Below are 14,047 nucleotides of genomic sequence, written 5' to 3'. Positions count from 1 at the left end.
CATATTCATATTTGATCCAAACGTCCGGACGGATTGTATGTTAAACATACATTTTATGTTGGAGGTTCCAAGAAGAATATATATTAGGAAAACCTAACCTTCAAAGTGGCATGTGTAGATCATAAGTAATTGGTAAAAAAAAAAAAAAATATGTAGGATTGCTAGGTGATGGCGGAACCCTAATGCTTTTATAAGTTGGTATTCAAAACTCTTAGGTGATGGCGGAACCCTAATGCTTTTATAAGTTGGTATTCAAAACTCTTTTCTTGTATCTTCTTAATTTTGGCCGAATTTGCTACTTGGTTTTTAATTAAAATTTGTTTTTAATATTACCCAAAATCAAAATCTCCTTTCCCAATTTCTAGATTTAAGTAATTAATTAAGAATTGGTTTTACATAAATTATTCAAATAGTCCTTTGGGAGAACGACCTTGCATGAGCATATATACTACAACAACCTTATACTCTTGCAAGTATTTTGTGTGATTTTAACCTTCTTTACATAGGTCCTAAAAATCATATCAAGAAATTGGCACCTCGGCCAGGGATTACTTTACATAATTTGTGTTTACACTTTTCTTGATTAATTATTTTTCATCAACAAAAAAAATCAAAAATCAAAAATTTTTATTATTTTCGTTTTGTTGCAGATTCTGCAACCTGCATGGTCCAGACTAGATCAAAAACTGCCCAAATTGCAGAGTTTGATCCAGAACCGAAGCGCACATTGCGACATCGGTTGCAGGAAAGTAATTTGGAGTGGGACTGTTCACTGTAGGACACTTTTCTGCATAACATGTTTGCTGATTTTGTGGACAAGGAGTTTACTATGGCATCAGCATTACCTGCAACAGGCATGCCACTCAGAGAGTCATTGGATATTCGTGCAAATGATGTTCCAAATTGTATTGTGTACCCCGCATAGGAAGAGTGTGATGCGTTCGAGATCAAGCACCATATGCTTGAAATTTTACCAACCTTTCGTGGGCTGCCAAACAAGGATGCGAATATACACATTGCAAAGTTCATAGTGGGCTGCAAAAATATTTTAATCAGGGGTTTCTCTCTGAGGCTATTAAACTCCATCTTTTCCCTTTCACTTTAAAGGATAAGGCAGAAACATGGTTATTCACGTGCCAGCTAATAGCATTACTACTTGGCAACAATTACATACAAAGTTCTTGAACAAGTATTATTCAACATCCAAGACATTGAATTACAAGATAGAGATTATGGCATTCACTCAAAATGAGGAGTTTCATGAAGCATGGGAGAGATGTACATATAAGTACATGAAATGTCCTCACGCTAATATTGATGCAGATACACAAATGAATATTTTTTTTTTTTTTTTGTGGACTTAATCTTATCTAAGAGCCATGTTAATGCATCAGCTGGAGGATCATTGTCAAATAAATCAGCAAGAGAGGCGTTTGAACTGTTTGATAGGATGCCCATAGAATCTCAACAGTGGGCAGCAGAGCATTCACAATAAAAGGGCATCTTTGAGTTATCAGCAGGTTTTCCTAACATGTCTGCACAAATGGAAAAAAATGGAAAAGAAAATTGATGCAAAATTTGACATAATTCTACAACAGATAGCAGGTTTTACATAGCAGTAGACACCTGCAGCAACAGTTTGCACTATTTGCAGCATGGCTACGAATGATGTTAACAAAAATATGGGTTTTCTCGACATTTTCGTTCCTTACAAAGGAACAAAAATTCAACAAAGAAAATATCTGAACACGCTAACAAGTAAGTTTTCTAATTCGTCTTCATTTCTCATAGAACAGACCATGTGATTGTTGAAAATGGCTTGGCAAATGATCATTTTCTCACCACTATAACATGCAACAATTTATTGGTAACTTGGCGAGGTCAATGGTGGTTGTGGTGGAAATGATTTGTGTCGAGACTAAGTCTAATTGGGCTATCAAATACCTTGTTTGGCCTTTTATGTCCACTTGCTTATTTATAACTTGTTTTTATGTTTATCTCATGTAACAATTTTTTTTTTTTAATCAAGAAAGCTTATGTATGAATAAAAAAAATCACATGCCACAATTTAAATCACCCATTGTAAGCCTTAAATTACAGTATAGGCAACAATAACAGTGTCGGGGTGGGGCGGATTGAGGAATGATTTGCTTGCTAGTGGATTTATGTTCTACATATTTCGATATTCTATGACTCATAAATGCTCCCATGCACATCTACGGTTTGCACATGACCTGTATTTATGATGTATTCCATTTTATTGACAATATAATAATAATACACTATAATATCAATATGGTAGGGATACGTTTTCAATACACATCCACCTGGATTATGCACACAACCCAAGTGCGCAGGTGTGCAAACACCTCTTCTATAAATATGTAACGAAGACCCAAAAAAGAAAAGATAATGGTTTAGGAAAACCATTTTTTTTAGTTTTATTTTACTTTTGATTAATTAGTAAACACTTGAATACTCGTAATTGGATTCAAACTCCTTGATTTGATTCCAATTACAAATAGGTAAACACGTGATGAGTGTGAGAGATGATTTCGCAAATTTAAACAAATCCACACAAACAACCATGAGTAGGAAAGAAGTAAATGAAAGATAGACGAAAAGCTCGTATTTGTATTTCAGGGTGAGCGAGTTTTAAATTTTAAATAATAAAAAGCAAAGCACATATAAATCAATAACTGATATATCAGTCAACCCTCGTGCAAGTATATCTAAGAAGACACGCAAGTTGGAACTTCAAAGTGACAATACTTGCAAACCAACATGTAACACAACACAATAAAACGCCCGCCATAGATTGGATGCATAAATATCTTAAAAATCAGCTAGACTTAACGGCCAGATCGTGGATATCCAACTGAGGGTGGAACTCGCTGATCAATGCGAGACATCTGCAAAAACTGAGGCACTGCCATAGGTTGCGGTCCAAACTGGCCATCTCGTTTGTCCATTTCAATCTTATGCTGTGTCTGCAAAATCCCAAGTCAGAAGTCAGCTGACGATGAGGTTCACCTGATTTTCGTTCTAGTTTCACATTTCGGAATTTTAAAATTGAATTACGAGGAAAAAAAAAAAAAAAACCATTTGGTTACCTGCATACATGCACAGACCCTGCAGAAAAAAGCAAATGCAAAATTAGTAACTTCCAATCAACGTTGGTTGAGAATGCTCAATGGGAAAAAGAAAGGAACTTACGTGCAGTACACCATGTCAGACAGACAACTCAACAAATGAGATGCCCGTGAGATTTCTTGATTTCCAACAATCATCGCAACTATGGAAAAGATACACGCAATTTGTTTTAGGAAGAGCATGAAACCCTGTTAACAAGGAGAAATGTAATTAACAGCTGAATAGCATATTACTATAAATTAGAAAGCACAATGGAGCTCTGCTACAAAGATTTATAAACCAGAATATTGTGTTGCAGGAGAGATTACAATGATGCAATTATCACACTGCGTTGTCTGTATATTGAATTCATCTTGCAACAGATGGCGGGTTGAGGCCACTGAATTCCCAAAGCACAGGAAAACCTGGAACGTCAAGCATAGGATGAAAATTAGAAACTACGGGAAGAGAAGCTCTGTGCAGCTCCAACTTAAGGTAATAAAATAATGGCAACCGTGTAATTGACCCTAAATAAGATTGTTTGCGTACACAAATGAAAGAAAGAATAAAACACCTAAACAAGTCCATTGCAGTCTGTACACTAAAATTCAATCCCTAAAGCAAATTTGACCTTCAAGGCTTCAATTACTCTTTCCATATAATTGATTGCTTATGGAAAACTCCATGAACTGAAAGCCCTACTTTATTGGGCATAATTGAACTGCACTATAGCCACATTTGAACAAAGTCATGATATTCATGACCCATGAAATTCAGATAACGTATGGATTGGTTTGTTTGTACAGCATTGAACAAATGAACCAGATTCTGATCACGCCATTAGAAGACAGGCACCAAGAGGCGAAAGAACCAAATTTGAGCAACTTGTTATGTTTCTCTTTTGCACTAATTCTTATTATATTCTATGATTCTATGTTTCGGAGGAGCTTAATTAGCCAAACCACATGTGGCAAGAGAATCTATCAGATGATGGAATACCAGTTTGCTTCGGAAAACAACCAAGATTTTCTAAAAGCCAAAGATTAAACACATTGGAAGACTTCAGTCAGTCCAAAGTGAACGCCCTTGGCAATAAAAAAATACAAAAAATATCCGTCAATTTACATTATCGTTGAATAAAATTTGGATTCAGTCTATTTTTAGAGGTCACTTAAGAGTTCATGATGTTATTAAGAGCAAATATAGGTGTGATTTTAAAAACTTTATGTTTTTTTTTTTTTTTTTTTTAAGAGCTTCTACTAGTTAAGAGTCTTCTATAGTATTTCTAAGGGTCAGTAGGGATTCTATGTGAATCTTATAAATAAGAAATCTCATCTAAAAGTTAGAACTCGGACGAATTAAACAAAACAAAAGTGTTGTTCAAGGCTTGGTTTGGATCTGTTGATATCTCCTTCTGTACTCACTCTCTTTTCTCTTCCTTATTCTTCTCTCTGCCTATGAATTCCCAAAAGGTAAAGTGAACAAAATAAAGGGTAAATTGAATAGTACCATGATTAATTTTTTAGTATAAAAATATTGTTTTTCATTAAAGTGAACAGTACCGCAACTTTTCGTTAAAACTCCCTTAAAAAAAACCTTAACTCTTCTTTTTCTCTATACTTCTTCTGATTAATAATACTTTTTCTGTCTAAAAGCTCACATTAACGATAGGCAAACTCACCTAGTGCTATCCCATATAGCTGAACTTTAAGCATTTTTAGCTGCATGGGATGCAACCAAATTAAATCTAACCATTTTCAGATGCATAAATTTAGCTAATCAATTCGTTGGACGACATCGGGATCGTCACTATTTTCTATTGGCCGGTCTCCTATCAGGATTTTAGGACTTTCAGAAATACTCAACTCATACATAATTAGCTATCAATCTGTCCTTTCTATACAAAAGGCATGAAGCTAAGATAGTAAGAAAAAACCAAGAATGTGGTAAAATCTACCAGAAAAAAGGACAAATATTATGACACAAAGGATTTAGATGTTAAACCAAGGATTTGAATAAAATCATAAAATTACATTCATTTTATATATACCTCAGTTGCCAGGCAGAATTCAGGACATTTACTTTCCCCACACCTTCCGCTACAGGGCATATAACCAGCACAGCATACATATCTACGATAAACAAAAGCGCCATGATCACTGTATTCATATCAAAGGAGGGTCACACAGTTCATATTAGGGTTCAAGCAAAATCAAAAGTATAAACCACCTTGACATGTCATTATAAAGTGCTCGTTTCCGGAGCAAGTATGATGCACATGGCGCACTACATCAAAACAAAGTAAATTAATATCACCACAATGGGAGAAAAAACTCGATGCTTAATCGAATGGTCAAAACCATGGGTGATTTAGATTTTAGCCCTTACAACTCATTATTTCTAAATAAAAACCCATCTTTTTTTAAAGATCCAATATAAGCCCAAATTTAAGATCCGCAACCACATTGAAACACTATTGACCTATTAATACAATTTATTTACACTCATGTCACTCATATTTTATAGTTCGTTTCGCAAATTCCTAAATTTATGCCAAATCCAAATTAGTAGAAAAAGTGAAATAAAATATATAAACTATTTGCGTTAATTGTATCCATGTCGTACCAAAAATTTACGTTTTTTTGTGATATATTTTGCAGTAATTGTATCCATATTTATTGGTAGGTATATTAGTTTGTTCCAATTATTAAAAGAAAAAATACCACACCTATATTTATATTTTTTGAATCAAATTACATTCCTATAACTTGTAGGTAAATTAATTTGTTCCAATTATTAAAAAAATTTCAAAAAAAAAAAAAAAAAATACTACACCTATATTATATATTTTGAATCAAATAACATTCCTCTAACTTGTAGGTAAATAATTTTCCATGACGTTTTTTTGATGTATAAACATGAGTGTTACATAATATTGTTAATATTATGCATCAAAGTACATTTCTTTTGTTATAGGTAAATTATTTTCCGAGTACTAGTACATATGTTAGGCACGTTTTGTTGGTATATACAATATTTTGTATCATTGTAAAGAAAGATATTACATTATACCCATGGTATAATTGTTGCAGGTAAATTATTGGAAATTAATTTGTAGGTAGGTAATGAACATTTTGCATCATTGGAAATGAACATTTCAAATAGTAGGTAGGTAAATTGATTTTTCTAAAATATATAAAAATTATACTACACCTAGTTGTATTTAATTTGTTCCAATTATTAAAAAAAACATTATACTACACCCAACCAAATAACATTTCTCTGACTTGTAGGTAAATTATTTTCCATGTATTGTTAGATATGTTAGGCATGTTTTATTATTGTATATACATGGGTGTAACATAATATTTTTAATATTATGCATCAAACTACGTTTCTTCTTAATATTGGTAAATTACTTTCCATGTATTAGTATATATGTTAGGAACATTTTGTTGTTAGTATATGCAATATTTTGCACCATTGTAACAAAGAGATATTATATTACACCTATGGTAGAGGGCAAGGTAGGAGGGAGGGAGGGAGGGAGCGGGTGGTGAATGGCGAGTGCAAGTGCCAGAATTCAAGTTGGCGGAAAAGGAAGAACTAGTTGGGGGCCGGAGGTTGTGGGTGAGGGGACGGTTAGCGGGCCAGATTTGGAAGTTGACCTTTCTACACCAATTTTGGTAAAGGAGGATATTAGGGAGGATTCCTTGGTATCTCTTGGGGAAGGGAATCAAGAGACAACGACAACTTCGGCGCGAGTGGCTCTGTTATGTGCAAATTCAATTAGTAATTTTGGTGGGGAGTCGCATGATGTGGTGATGGGGGAGTGTGAGGTAACTGGTGGGGGGACTTTGAGTGGGGATGGGGCTTTAGGCTTAGATGGTGGGCCAAGGTTATTATTGGGTAGTTTGTTTCCTATTAGGGATGTGACACCTAATTTGGTTTGTGGGCCCGTGTCTCCACTAGGGTCTAATTTTTTTGGCCTAAACCCATTTATCTATGGTGCATCCCACGAACAGCTTTCGAGATCAGGTGAAGAAAGAAAGAGATGTCAAGGAGATGGGAGGAAAAGCTTCCAGTGTACAAATACTAGAAGAAGATTGCGTTTTTCGATCTCCCAAGTTGATGGGGTTGCAGTCTCCTTAGAGGACGGGCGATCATCTCATAACCCAAGTTTGCCTGCCAACTTAGAGTTAGGTTGTGATGGGCAAGTAGTGGAGAAAAGAGTACAATAAGAGAATCACCAAGCTAGAGATAGGGCTTTATCTGAGTACAAGAAGTTATGCTCTAGTTCATTGGGGACTAGGCGATCGTCTCGTAACTCAAGTTTGCCTGCCAACTTAGAGTCAAGTTGAGACGGGCAGGTAGGGGAGAAAAAAGTACGATCAGAGAAGCACCAAGCTAGAGATGGGGCTTCATCTGGGTACAAGAAGTTACGCTCTAGTCTATTGGTGGGGAGTACCGGTGAGCACCTCCTCCGTTCACAATGAATGCGTTAAGTTGGAACTACCGAGGACTTGGGGACTCTCGTACAGTTCAAGCTTTGTTGGAAATCATCCAACGTCAACGTCCCCGCTTGGTTTTTTGTGTGAAACCAAGTATAATGTGAAGGTTATGGAGGCAAAAATTAGGATCATGGGTTTTACAAATGGTTTTGTCGTCCCAAGCAATGATAGGTCTGGTGGCTTATGTTTGTTATGGGCTGATGATGTGGAGTTGGAGGTTCAGTCATCATCGCTAAATCATATAGACATGGTGTGCAAGGAGGTTGGGATTGAGCATTGGTGGCGGTTGACTAGGTTCTATGGTCATCCAACGACGGCGAATCGGTATTTATCATAGTCTTTGTTGTCTTCTCTTGGGCAATAAGGGTCTTTACCTTGGCTTTGTCTCGGGAATTTTAATGAAATTCTAAGCGTGTAGAAGCAACTTGGTGGCAATGTGAGAAAGGATAGTCAGATTGATGGGTTTCGAGCTACGATCCAAAACTGTCAGTTGGTTGACATAGGTTATGTTGGATGTGATTTTACATGAACAGATAATAAAGAGGATGAGGTGAGGTGCAGATTGGACTGTGCGTTGGCCATTAATTCATGGTTGGCTTGGTTCTCCTTGTCTAGGGTGTGTCACTTGAACCCATCCAAGTCTGATCATTTACTGGTGTTGGTGGAGATTCGGAGTTCTTCGGTGGTGCGGGCTAAGAAGGGAAAGAGGTTTTGGTTTAAGGAAATGTGGTTACAATGGCAAGATTGTGAGAATGTCATTCAAAGTGCTTAGGCTTTTCCGAGTGCAAGAATGCCGTTATTCCAGGTTTGTGAAAAGATTCATGACACGCAAGTGGCGTTGTTGAAGTGGTAGCACAATGTGTTTAGTTCAACGAGATTGGAAATTGCAAATGTTCGAGAAAAGTTGGGTGTCTTGTTTGAGCACCCACCATCGATAGAGTTAAAGGTGTGTAGGGGGAAATTAATGGGTACTTTGGATTCACTGTTGAGTAGAGAATAGACATTTTGGTGGGAGCAATCTTGAACACAATGGTTAAATGAGGGGGATCGGAATACAAAATTATTTCATCAACATGCTTCGAATCGGGGAAGGAAGAATACCATGAAGTGGTTGCGGGATGAGGCTGAGATTTGGCAAAAGTCTACTTATGGTATCGAGCATGTAGTGGTGGATTATTTTAGGAAGATTTTCAATCCCAAGGGGTTTTGCTGATATGGTGGAGGTTGTTCGGTCTTTCTTGACGCCAAGCCGTTTGTTCCAAAAGTTAACAAACCTCAGGATATGACCCAGCTAAGGCCGATTAGTTTATGCAATGTAGTGTATAAGACTGGGGCTAAAGTGTTAGCTAATCGTCTTAAAGAGATTTCGCTTACTATTATCTCTCCACATCAGAGATTTCGCCTAAAATGAGCAGTGTAGAGCTCTTAGCTGTATTCATATTTATGAAGGTGCTCTGAATATTCATCACTTACTCTTTGTTGATGATAGTTTTCTATTCAAGAAAGCTAGTCTTGATGAGTGTGCGGTTATTCAACATATATTGGATGTATACTCTCAAGAGTCGGGGCAAGTGGTATATTTTTCGAATAGTAGTGTTGCTTTCAATGAAAATGTTGGTTCGATAGAGTAGATTTCTGTGGTCGGGTTTCTTGGTGTCTAAGTAGTGGAGCAACATGAATGCTACTTAGGGCTTCCTACCTTTGTGGGGAAAAATAAGAAACAAACATTCTCCTACATCAAAGAACGGGTTCTAAATAGGCTATATGGGTGGAAAAGAAAATGCTTAAGTACTGTGAGGAGTGAACTTCTTATTAAAGTGGCTGCTTAGGCCCTTCCAGCTTATGCTATGAATTTTTTCTTACTTCCTAGGACTTTTTGTGATGATCTTCACAAGTTGATGGCTCGATTCTGGTAGGGCAGTGATCCGAATACGAGGAAGATACATTGGTGGTCTTAGGAAAAGCTTTGCAAACCGAAAGAGGAGAAGGTATGGGCTTTCAGGACTTATTTGCATTTAACTTAGCGGTTTTGGCTAAGCAAGGGTGGCGTATTTTCCAGCAACTTGATTCTTTGGTGGCATAACTATTCAAGGCTCATTATTTTCCCATCATATCCTTTTGGGAGGAAACCATTCCGAAAAGTTGTTCATATTGCTGGTCTAGTATTTTAAAGGAACGGAAGGTGTTGGTTCGTGGCTCCAAATGGGTTGTTGGGAATGGTGCGTCTATTAAGGTATAGAAGGATAGATGGTTACCAAGACCTCGTTCTTTCAAAGTCCTTTCTATTGCTGCTACTGATCAGGAAGATATGCGTGTCCAGGAGCTAATTGATACAGAGTCTTGCTCATGGAAATTGGTTAAGTTACATGCTTTGTTTTCGGATGAGGAGGTGGGTTTAATTAATATTATGCTAATCATTTTTCGTTTACCGTCAGATCGGTTAGTTTGGCCTTATAATTATCGGGGTGAGTATACTGTTAACAGTGGCTAGGGAGTTGGTGCAATCTATCTCGGTTGGTGTGTCTACGTAGGAAGGGAGCAATGCTTTTTCACCTCCCTAGAAGTCAATATGGAAGGCTAAGATTCCCCCTAAGGTGAAAATTTTTACGTGGAAAGTTAGTAAGGACATTATTCTGACTAAATTTAATCTTGCAAGGAAGAGGGTGCACCTTGATATGGAGTGTGGGGCGTGTTCAAGGAATCTTGAAACGGATGGGCATGTACTCTGGGAGTGTGTGTTTGCGAAGGCTATGTGGTTGGGGTCTCCGTTACGAGTTAGTATCTTGTCGGAACCAGGAGCGTTGATGCGTGAGTGGCTCCTTTCAGTAGTTGAGAATCAAATAGCTAAGTGTGATCTCGTTAGCATGGTTTTTTGGGGCTTGTGACAGGCATGTAACTCTTTGGTATGGGATGGGCATCGTGGACAACCTATGGAGGTAGTATAGAAGGTCATATGTTGGTATCAGGCATTTTTGGTAGCCCATGAAGTGCAGAGTGTGCCAAAGTCGGCTCCTCAACTCAAATGGATGACCCCCTCTGATTGGGGGGGCAAAATCAATGTTGATGGGGCTATACGGCTGGAGCATTTTTCTGGGGGAGTGGGAATTATGTTAAGGGATTGGATGGGGAAGTTTTTAGCAGTGGGAGCATGGAGGAATGAGGGTATTGGGTATGCTCTTCATGCGGGGTTTGAGGTAGTTTTGGTGGGCCTTCGGCTAGCGGGGATGTTGCAGGTTAGACAGGTTATTATGGTGAGTGATTCCGCTCTCGCTATTGGTGCTATCAATAACTATTCTCGAGATTTGTCCGAGTTTGGTTTGCTAGCGGAGGATGTCAGGCAAGTGGTGGAGTTGTTTTTCCCGATCCATTTTGTGCACATGCTAAGAACATGTAATGAGGTTGCCCATAGATTAGCTAAGTTTGTCATTTCTATTGGCAATGAATGTGTACGGTTAAAGGACCCACCTGATCTCATTCAGGACCTCCTCAGCTAGGAGTTGATGTAGTGCATTTGATTTCAATAAAATATCGAGTTTTTGTCAAAAAAAAAAATTACACTATGGTATAATTGTTGTAGGTAAATGAATGTGCATGTAGATAATGACATACAATGTTCTAATATATTAATAAAAAACGGATAAAGTCAAAAGTATTCAAGAGTAAGGGGAAAAAAAACTGAATCAAATTCTAGTTTTATGACAATTCAAAGCCTTTTTTAAAATTAATATGCAATGAATTTTTAAATAACTCTCTCCCTACAATTAATTGTGTACACTAAATATGTAATAGGGGTATTTTAGGCACGTGAAAATTTTAAAAGGTGTAAAGTAATATTAAATTAACGAATTCGCTTATGTGGATTTAAAAAAAAAAATTAGTTAGTGTTTTTTTTAAGGACTAAAGTCATATTTTTAGTTCAATTTATTAGGGGGTTGCTACTTATACTAGTCTTGTTCATTAGCCTTTCTCCAGTGCAAAAGAACTCGAGCCACACTATATGTATAATGATTAACTAGTATTAGAGTATGGATTTTTATTTTTAACAAATCATATTATTTACATTAAAAATGAGGGATGGACTTAGCCTCATAATGAGCTAGCAATAATGGTTCAAATTTGTCTTTAGCGAGAATCGAACTTAAGACCTCTCACTTACAAGTGAACAAGAATACCATTAAACCGTAATATTAAGTGGCTAGAGTATGGATAATTTATGATCTGGTTCTGCAATTTTCGGCTTTACTGCCACCACTATACTACACTCTGATGGTTTTGTTCTTAATTTCTTTCTTTTTTGACAAGTAAACGAAATCTATACGGAAACAAATAAATAAAACTAGTTAGCTAATAGTCTATAAGTATTCCCCTCCATTTTGTTAGCACCAAATAAACATTATTCAAAAATTGATACAAGAAAATAATATTCTCACATTACATTGAGAAATCCAGTAAAAAAATAAACAATGCGAAGTAGCAATGAAACAAGCAAAGCTCACCAGAACGCCGCAAAGCAGCAATCTGCAACAACAAACATTTACAGTACCATATCACATACTAAATCGATCGAATTTAGAGAGACAGAGAGAGAGAGAGAGATTTACAGGGAGTGTCGGCCTGAATTGTGCCCATGAGGTCGGAGTGCCAGAAATTCCGGTAGTTCTGGCGAGCCTGCAACTTGTCCATGTACTCCTGCGACGGCATGGCTGCTGCTTCTGCTAGTCGTCCGAACACACCTCACTCAGAAAATCGGAGAAGTAGAAGAAGCGAAGAGCCAATGGAAAATTGGAAAAATTGTGAAATTTAGAGTCTTCCGGCAGAGTTTTATAGTTTTATTCCGTTTTAAGAAATCAAATGGACGAGGACAAAAGGAAAGTAATAAGCCAAGTAAGAAGATTACACGAATAATTAAAATATTATTATTTATTAATAAAAAAATAATAATTAAATGGTCAACCGCGTGGAATTTAATGACGTGGAAATTTCCAGTTTTTGAAATTTCGATGAATCCGATGATACAAAAAAGAATTTAGTTCCAGGTGGATTGGATTACTTGATTGGTTGATGACATGCTCTCAACGCCTTTTCTTTTTGTCCGGCCTGCTGGAATACGTTTTGTTTTTATGTTTGTTTTGAGTACCTGGCATTCATGTTCTGTTTTTCGTGTTATACTCAATATCTTAATCGATTGTATTGTATAATACATGTTAAAATTAAAGAGTAATATGACTCAATCCGAACTCGACTCGTTATAACGGGTAATATGACCCAACCCAACAAAAAATTATCAAGCCTACATGAAAGGCCTAAAAGGACTTGGTAACTGGTCGGGTCATATTATCCGTTAATACTAACAGGTCAATTTCGAGTCTGGTCATATTACCCGTTCATTTTAACGAGTGTTACGACATAACACGTTAAGATATTTGATATGACACAAAAACAACACGAATGTTAGGTCTACTTCCATGGTAGTTCAAAAAAATTGAGTGTGATATTAATATATTGATCTCATGAGAAATGCTAAGGAGACTCTCCTGGACTTTCTGCTATCTTATACTTTTGGCACAATGTTTTATAGTGTTGGCACAAAAATTGATGTTAAACTGTGATGTGAAAAAGAGTCTGTGGAGAGTCCCACTTTGAGAGTGTTTTTAGCATTTCTCTTGAACTCATATAGGAATCACACTCTTAAACCTTCTATAATGGTTTAGGTAAGTGTGATACCTATATACAGGAATCAAGCATCCTAAATTTGATTTCAATAATACTACTGCTACATTAGTTGAGTTCAATATATCGGTACTATATTCACGAATTAAAAATATTGAACTCATGAGTTTAATATATTGAACTCATAAGTTCAATAAACTGGTATCACACTCAAATTTTCTGGGGCATTGTAAAAGTGTGATTCGTATATGAGATCAACGTATTAGCATCACACTTTTTCCAACCCACTATGAAAGACCTTATAGAAGGCCGAAAAATTTGAGTGTGGTGTCAATATATTAAACTTATGAGTCTGATATCAATATATTGAACTCACACTAGTGTAGCAATAGTATTGCAAGTATTTAGAGGGCCGAAAAATTTGAGTGTGGCGTCAATATATTAAACTCATGAGTCTAATATCAATATATTGAACTTACACTAGTGTAATAATAGTATTGTAAGTATCAAACTCAGATTGTCTAATTTTTACATATAAGGGTTGTCGAAGGGACGTGGTAGCAAATCGCTCTCTTGCCTACCTATGTGTTGATGAACTCAAAAGGATGGGCTTGTATAGGTGCCCCCCCCCCCCCCCCCCCCCCCCAAGAAGCCCAAAACCTTCATCACATCAATTTGCTCCATGGGCTTTGTGAATTCTTGCACGCATCCATACTACAACCCACTCAACGAGC

General features: G+C 36.8%; 1 protein-coding gene across 1 annotated transcript; it reads right to left on the bottom strand.

Annotated features, from left to right (window-relative positions):
- Positions 1-2,852: 2,852 nt before the first annotated feature.
- Positions 2,853-12,344, bottom strand: LOC137710068 (uncharacterized). The gene is made up of 8 exons (XM_068449023.1): positions 12,245-12,344; positions 12,140-12,161; positions 5,362-5,418; positions 5,183-5,264; positions 3,462-3,557; positions 3,217-3,341; positions 3,114-3,132; positions 2,853-2,990 (listed from the first exon to the last, which is right to left on the bottom strand). Exons 1-8 carry the CDS (start codon positions 12,342-12,344, stop codon positions 2,853-2,855), a joined length of 639 nt encoding a protein of 212 aa, XP_068305124.1.
- Positions 12,345-14,047: the final 1,703 nt, after the last annotated feature.

The sequence above is a fragment of the Pyrus communis genome, chromosome 12 (genome assembly GCF_963583255.1).
Source record: "Pyrus communis chromosome 12, drPyrComm1.1, whole genome shotgun sequence".
Taxonomy (NCBI): Eukaryota; Viridiplantae; Streptophyta; class Magnoliopsida; order Rosales; family Rosaceae; genus Pyrus; species Pyrus communis.
This window is presented reverse-complemented; position numbering and strand designations above follow the sequence as displayed.